The sequence below is a fragment of the Sinocyclocheilus anshuiensis genome, unplaced genomic scaffold (assembly GCF_001515605.1).
Source record: "Sinocyclocheilus anshuiensis isolate Anshui unplaced genomic scaffold, SAMN03320099.WGS_v1.1 scaffold1333, whole genome shotgun sequence".
Lineage (NCBI taxonomy): Eukaryota > Metazoa > Chordata > Actinopteri > Cypriniformes > Cyprinidae > Sinocyclocheilus > Sinocyclocheilus anshuiensis.
Window position 1 is genome coordinate 10,898 of NW_015552620.1, and position 7,347 is coordinate 18,244.

The window sequence follows — 7,347 nt, forward strand, 5'->3', positions numbered from 1 at the left end:
ATATACACACATACATATATATATATATATATATATATATAAACTACAAGCTGGCAGCTGGGACCAGATGAAAAATATAAAAATGATAAAAAATTCATAAATAATCATTATTGCACTTAACATTGTACCATATCATAGTTATAATTTTGTTATGTATCGTGAGATGCATACATGGACATTGGAATTACTCATGTTTACAATACCATAAAAAAAAAAAACAAGTAACAAACTTTGTAACAAAGTGTATTGCAAAATGATGCAGATCTCTAATATGCAGTATGTTTTCTTTTAAAGTCAACATGAAAATAATTTTACTTCTATGATCTGAATATTTACACATGAAACAGAACAGCATATTTAGTGAGGAAAGGTGTAGGATAGGACTTGAATGTATTCATCTGAAACTGACTGAATGCTGAAAAGTGGATATCACGTACCATGATGGACCTGGTGGTTGAAGGGAAGGGGTTGAAAACATAACAGGGATTTGTGGCATCAGCTAAGGAAAGTAATTTCAGAGGTGGGGCAAGTTATTAAGACAAACTTTTCTGAATCTGGAATAATGTGCACAGATCAGTGAGCACCAAGAACATAGACAGGGTCAATTTTCATGTTGACTTTCTTAAATGTTGACTTCCATTTTAAAATTCTTATTACAATTTAAACAGGTCAAGATTATTTACGTTATTTAACATCAAATAACAGTTTTGTTACAATTTTACGCCCTTTTTTCCTCTAGCAGAAGCCTTGATGCACTTGCAGAAATGTGTAAAGACAAAAACACAGATAACAGCACATTCTCTGAATGTTCCTTTAAGAGCACTGAGGAACATAAGAGCCACAACAAAATAGAGACAGCAATGAGTCGGGGAGAAGTGGGTGGCATGGGTGACTCCATGGGAGGAGATGGCCTTGAGGTAGCTGTGTCACTAAAGATCTCCAGGACCTTCCATGGACCTACAGAGAGCTTTCTGTGAAACCCCAGAAGGTGTACGAGCCTCAAGGCATCTCGCTCCCGTATGAAAACCGGCAAGGCAGTAGAGGACATTCAGAGGTAGAGGATTTGGGGAGAACTCTACATGCTCTGCGTGGTGTCATCCAAAACACCCAACTCTCCATGACAGCACTCTCTCTCCATGGCCCGTTATGTTCCTCTCAGCATAGCTGCCCACACAGCTCTCACTTTATCCTTGTAATTCTCAGTCTATTCCGCTCATTATGTCCCACTACCTCTGGAGGTTTGCTGTCACACTGAATTGAGTATACACAACAATGTAGCCTGGAAAGAGTATGTAGAAAGTGGAACAGAGTGATTAAAATTCATGTTTTTTTGTAATCTATTGTAAGTAAAAAAGAGAGGCTCTCAGTATATTAAATGCTGGAAAAAGTGGTACTGCTTTAAAACTCCATTGCTTATAAATGAAGGCATCATCAAAGAGAAAGGTTCCTGGGTGACAAGATGATTAAATTATTTCTCTCATATCTGCTTGCCAACACTGTGGGCTGCCTAAGTGGCATTCAAAAGCTAAATCCTTTGGAGAAACGCCACATGTATAAGGTAAAGCGCAGATCTCTGTGAGAATGAGGGCTTGTTGAGCCATGACGTGGAGTCTTTTCAAGGCCTCTTAAAGTTTCCCTCCAGCAGTGTGCACCTGTCAAGGACACCTGGCCTCTGTGATACTGTCACCATGGTAGCCTCCTCCAGCCCCTTGAGTAACAGATACAACACATACTGAAGAGTCGGTTCTGGAGATGAATGTGGCAGATGGAAATGCCTCGGAAGATCTTTACACTAGACATCGATTTCTCTAGCAGAAAGCAAAGATTTGAGTCCCGTTAATGGTCATAGCTAAACCTACCGGGAGGTCAGTTGAGGAACTCGGCGGACAGGCTTTGGGTGCAGCGGGCCGAGCGGAACTTGAGTTCGTGGTAGCACTGCACAAAGCTGTGGTAGATGAAGGTGATCGGAAGAGCAAGCAGCACTATACCGCTCACGACGCACAGGCCACCAAGCACACGTCCTGGCACAGTGATGGGGTACATGTCTCCATAGCCGACAGTCGTCATGGAGATAATAACCCACCAGCAGGCGGCAGGAAGAATATGGCCATGGCCACGCAAATGAAGACCAGGAGCATGACCATCTCACGGTAGCAGCGCTTCAACGTTAACCCTAAAGTCTGGAGCCCTAGGAAGTGTCGCGCTAGCTTGATGACCCAGAAGATTCGCATCATGCGCAGCACACGCAGCGTCACGCCAGCCCTCTGCAGCTGAGAGTTTTCTCCAGTCAGAACCGTCATGGTGACAGAGATGTAATAGGGGGTAATGGCCAGCAGGTCTATGATGTTCAGCGGACGTCGCACAAACTCACACTTGTCTCGGGACACAATGAAGCGCACGATGCACTCTGCCGTGAACCATCCGATGCACACCGCCTCAATGATCCTGGACAGGTGCGCGGTGATGGGGGAATAACAGAAAGAACGTTTGAGAGAGAAAGAACATGTTGATGCATAATACGAAAATAGAGAGTAGTCTCATTAACCACATCAGATGTTTAGTTCAAGGGGTCTAAGTGATAATTCAAAGCCATTTTAAAGCTTTCACTGAGATTCATCATCTTGTTTGCTAAGCTTTTAAATGCTTTTCCTTATTGCTATTGCTGCTCGCTCACAGATCCTTTGAAAAGCTGACTGAAATGTTCTGAGGCAAAAAGTAGTAAGGTCAAAAAGCTAGCAATGGCTTTAGGAATGAGCCGACTTCCTTCAGAATTATGATTCTATTCATGAATGCAAAATTGCGCCTACAGCTTTAATAATGGCTTAGAATTAATGAACTGATGAAATTACACTAGCAAATAAATAAATGAACAGATTTTTTATTGTCTTGTGATCCAAATGACCATGAACTAAATACATTTCAATTGCTAATTGAAACCAATGCAAAGCAAATGTATATTTTCATTATATCTTACATGAAACTGAACTATTGCTGTCTTGAAGCATTTTGAAATGCACTCTGCTACTTAATCCATGCAACCGCTTGGAATCCCATAAGGCCTAGCAACACCGTTTATGAAGTAATGCCAATATTGATCACAGTATTTGTATTCCTCTCAGAGTCTAATGATGACAGTAATGACGTCTGATGAAAGCCAGACAGTAAAATGGATTGAAGCATATTCACAGAATGCCAGTAATTGTTAGTGACTGAGTGATTAAAAAAAAAAAAACTATTATTAAGAAGATATGTCAATTCTCATTGTATTTATCTGTTTTGCCATTTTGTTAAAAGGGTTGCTGGGTCTTAAAGGGTTGGATACATAACTAAAATAAATAAATAAAGGCAAACCATTCCAGTTCAGAGCCCTGTCATTTTCTTTTCCATTTTAAAAACAAAGTCAATATAATATTAAATTTGATTCTGAAGGTGAGATTAGAATTTGTAAGCTGAGAACTGGTGGAACAGAGATCTGGCAACAGATAGCAACGTTTATTTCTCTTTAGTTCTCTGAGAGAGAAACAAGTTGTTGGTTTACAACTACTTGACAAATTGGACATAGATACTGTTTTTCCATTTTAAACAAATTTGGATTTGGTCTTTTATCGACATCTGTTCCACCAAAATTACTGATGTAGTCTATTTATGCACCTGTGTTTCTAACCCCAAAATAGATGCGTAAAATGTCCCATTTTACATCAAGTGGAGTGGAACTCCAGTTTATAAGCAAAAAAAATAAGAAATTGCCTGATGCTTTCGTGTCAGATGTGCTTTTCTGACAGAAGTCAACTTTGAGCTGGAATAGAAGCATAGCAGAGGAAAAATGGAGACATCGAAAGTTGTCCCCAAAGACATAATCACTCATACTAATGACAACTGAAAAAACAAACCTGATTTTTCAGCAATATCGACCATGTTATATTTTTACACACAAACACACACAGTATGGAAGTTTGCTCCTCAGGTACCAGTACCTTCAGAACAGTCCGTGTGGCAGTTATGAATATGAAACAAACAAACACAGAGGTTAAAAAGATATTAAAAAACAAGGACATTGCTAATAAGCTAGTGGTCAGTGGTTGTTTGTTGCAGGTTTCTAACTAACTATGTAAATGACTAGTGGCACCCGTATTTGACTCACCTTTTGCTCATTTATTTATTAGTCTTATTGTCATGTTTTCTTTAATAGCTTTTTGTGTTTGTTTTAAATGCCCTTAAATTGGGTCAGAGAAAAACAGTCCAGCTTAAACGATGTCAAAAAGCTGACACGTTTTGCTGTTTAGCATCTGACACTTTATTATAAGATGATCCATTCCTCCACATGATCTACAGCTGGCTCTTAACCTTCATTCAGCACCTTGGAGAGAGACAGCTCTACCTTCCTCAAAATAGTGCACTTTCCAACTTTGCTTTAGCTTTTAGCTACACACACACGTTACCAATCTCACAATCAGTGAAAATCGTGGAGCCCTTAACTTCGAGATGCTCAAGTAGGCTATTTGTTCACTAGACTATGAAACTTTATGACTTCTTTTCATGCTGAAAGATAAAAGACAAACATTTAGGAAAAATGACAACATGACAATATACACATGATACAGAAGACTGTAGACAAGTGTGGCTGCAGATGCATATTTTATATTTATAGGCATTGCTTTACGAGGAATAGGGGCACATACACACACACACATGATGTGTTCTTGTATTAAAACAGCTGAGATGTGTTTTTAAAAGTTGAATTGATTTTGACTGCTCATGGCGTGAGACACCACGCAACGGACAAAGACATCATCTGACTTATTTTTAGCCTAAAACAAATAGTGCAGACAGAACATAGCCTAGAATAAACTTAATAAAATAACTGCAATTAATTAGGTGATTCCAGACATTTCAAGAACAACGTTCTTGAATAAAACAGAAAAAAAATATAATAATTTTGTTTGCCAAGCTTGCACACTGCACAACTGAAGTCTGCATTACCTCAGTATAAGTAACCACATTTCTATGTTGTGGTCAGGAGTGGGTAAAGAGTAACTCAGAAGAAAATGTTAAAGTTTAAAAGATTTGTCATTTAATTATTAATCCATAAAAAAACAACTGCTCTTAGTGACCTATATAAAGCATAATAAATTATAAAAAAAAATGATAATTGAATCAGTACTGTGATAGAATAAATTTGTAGTGAATTTCATGGCAGTGGGATGGAAAATCAGAAGAGAAAAAATGCCTAAGTGCGGTTAGACAGACATCTTTGACCACTGAGATTCATTTCACTGTTTTCCCCCTCAGCATCCCATGCCATGAACGTTACATTTTAACGTTCTAAGACGCTGTACTATGTTAAAGTTACAGACACTACCTTTTTGATTATTGTATTGGTTGATATGTGGGCCCCCTTTATTTCGGGGCTTGGGGTAATGTTTCAACAAAGGTTTTTTTTGTTGTTTTTTTCCTCCATGAGCTAAAATATTCAGTAGTAAAGTTATTTAGAAAAGTGGAGTAGCTTTGGCTAGTCATGTGATTTCAACATGTCAGCCCCATGAGGAGACCCTCTCCATGTAAAATAAAACAGCTGTCATTAGGCTTCTCTATTGCATGTGAGTGTAAATCACACATTTATAAAAACGTACAACTTATTTTATCATGTCTAGTGTTTTATTAAGAGTTAAAATTAAGTGCACCTTTAAAAGATATTCGACGTTTAAAAACTAGTCGAGAAATCTATGCATGCAGTTTCATTTCCGCTGCGTGGGGTCTAGCTGTTTTTTTTTTTTTTTTTTTAACACAAGAACGCATTCTGTGTCAACGACCCCTGTGAGGATATTTGCTGAAATCTCACCAAAAAGTTAGGAAGTTTATACAAGAAAGAAAACATAAATACCCGGATGGATGCTCTAAAGAGTCTGTGTACCTGTGCTCTTCCACCATGTTGCTCTCGGCAGTTTTCCAGTCAGGAAGAGTGCTTGCGCAAAGTATTACCATGGACACGATGACAAAAATCACCGATACGGACGCCAAAATTTGCGCTGCCAGAGAGGAGGTGGGCTCCTCGAACGTCCTGCGCATTCGCTCCAGCCACTTTGAGTCCCGCTTCCCGTTTGACGACTCATCAGTCCTACTAATTTCATTGGCCGTTTTGTGGTGCTCCTCGGTAAAGTGAGTGTACGTGTCGGACATGCGTTCGTCGAGTCTCCGCTGGCAGCAGAACTCCAAATGAGAGCTTTCCAAACCCCAGTAAATCATCTCGTTGTAAAACGACAGCTCGCACATATGCGGGACAAAACGCAGTTTGCCGTACTTCACGTACAGCATAATGAAGCCGAACGCTTCTGAATGTCTGTCAAAGAAGAACTCGTTCCTCTCTCTATCGTAATCATCGCACACTTCCAGCACTTCTCTCTCCGAGGCGCAACTGTGGAGACGACTCACTCTCCTCAAAGGGAAATCCTTGATTACGTCCTTTGGAAACGCGTACTTGGTGCCACCCACGTTTATGATACAGACGCTTTTGCCAAACTTCATTTTTGCGAACTTTTAAATCCTAGAGTGCAGATGAAAGTCATGTTCAGTTGGTAGCGTCTCCCAGCTTTAGCTTCAAAGTTCACGCTTCACCCTTCAAGTGTCCACCACGCGGTGTGGGAAGCAGCTGGAGATAACGCCGTCTCTCTTGGCATTCTCGGGTTGGATAAAACTGAGGCGCTCGCGGTGCGCTTGTACCTGTGCGGCTGCTGCGCCCCGCCGATCTGTACTCCACACACGCGGCATCACGAGAGCACTTCGGTTTCCGCGATGCACCGAATCCAACCTGCGAGTGAGGCACCGGGCGCGAACAGTGATGTTATGCGTGCGCGCACACGCATGCACGCACACACACACATAGCTTTAGAAATACTCTCATGTCTCTTCTCTCGATATTCTGCTATCTATCCACAGATTTCAGGAGACACGTATCAGTTGTTGAGAGTCTAAAAACAGATTTCAGTATCTAACTCCTTTCACATTCATCTTGCACAATCGACTTCATTGTGTCCTAGCTCCTAATAATAATAATCATTATATATATATATATATATATATATATATATATATATATATATATATTGAAGCCAAAGATTTAAATAGTTCAAATTATCACATGATTTGTAGCTATAATGATACAATAATAATAATAATCATCATAATTTTAATTTATCATAACAAAAAAATAAATCAATTAAAAATAAAACAATTTACAAAAAACAAAACAACAACAACAATCTGCTCTGAATTTGAAGCCTTCTGGTACATTTTTAAAATTTGTATTGCAATAAAGCTTTAAATAATTAAATTGATCACATTTTTCATGAG

The 7,347-nt window shown here is 39.3% G+C and overlaps 1 protein-coding gene across 1 annotated transcript; it reads right to left on the bottom strand.

Moving 5' to 3' along the window:
- Nucleotides 1-339: 339 nt before the first annotated feature.
- LOC107666232 (potassium voltage-gated channel subfamily G member 3-like) lies at nt 340-6,785 on the bottom strand. Its single transcript, XM_016457455.1, has 3 exons — nt 5,912-6,785; nt 2,118-2,445; nt 340-2,085 (listed from the first exon to the last, which is right to left on the bottom strand). Exons 1-3 carry the CDS (start codon nt 6,520-6,522, stop codon nt 1,867-1,869), a joined length of 1,158 nt encoding a protein of 385 aa, XP_016312941.1. The 5' UTR covers nt 6,523-6,785; the 3' UTR covers nt 340-1,866.
- Nucleotides 6,786-7,347: the final 562 nt, after the last annotated feature.

Excerpts from the sequence above, each read along its gene's own strand:
- LOC107666232 (XM_016457455.1), bottom strand. The coding sequence starts at position 6,522 with ATGAAGTTTGGCAAAAGCGTCTGTATCATAAACGTGGGTGGCACCAAG. Across the intron at positions 2,446-5,911 it reads AACATGGTGGAAGAGCACAG|GATCATTGAGGCGGTGTGCA; the intron begins GTACACAGACTC and ends GCACCTGTCCAG. Across the intron at positions 2,086-2,117 it reads TGCTCCTGGTCTTCATTTGC|TGGTGGGTTATTATCTCCAT; the intron begins GTGGCCATGGCC and ends CCTGCCGCCTGC.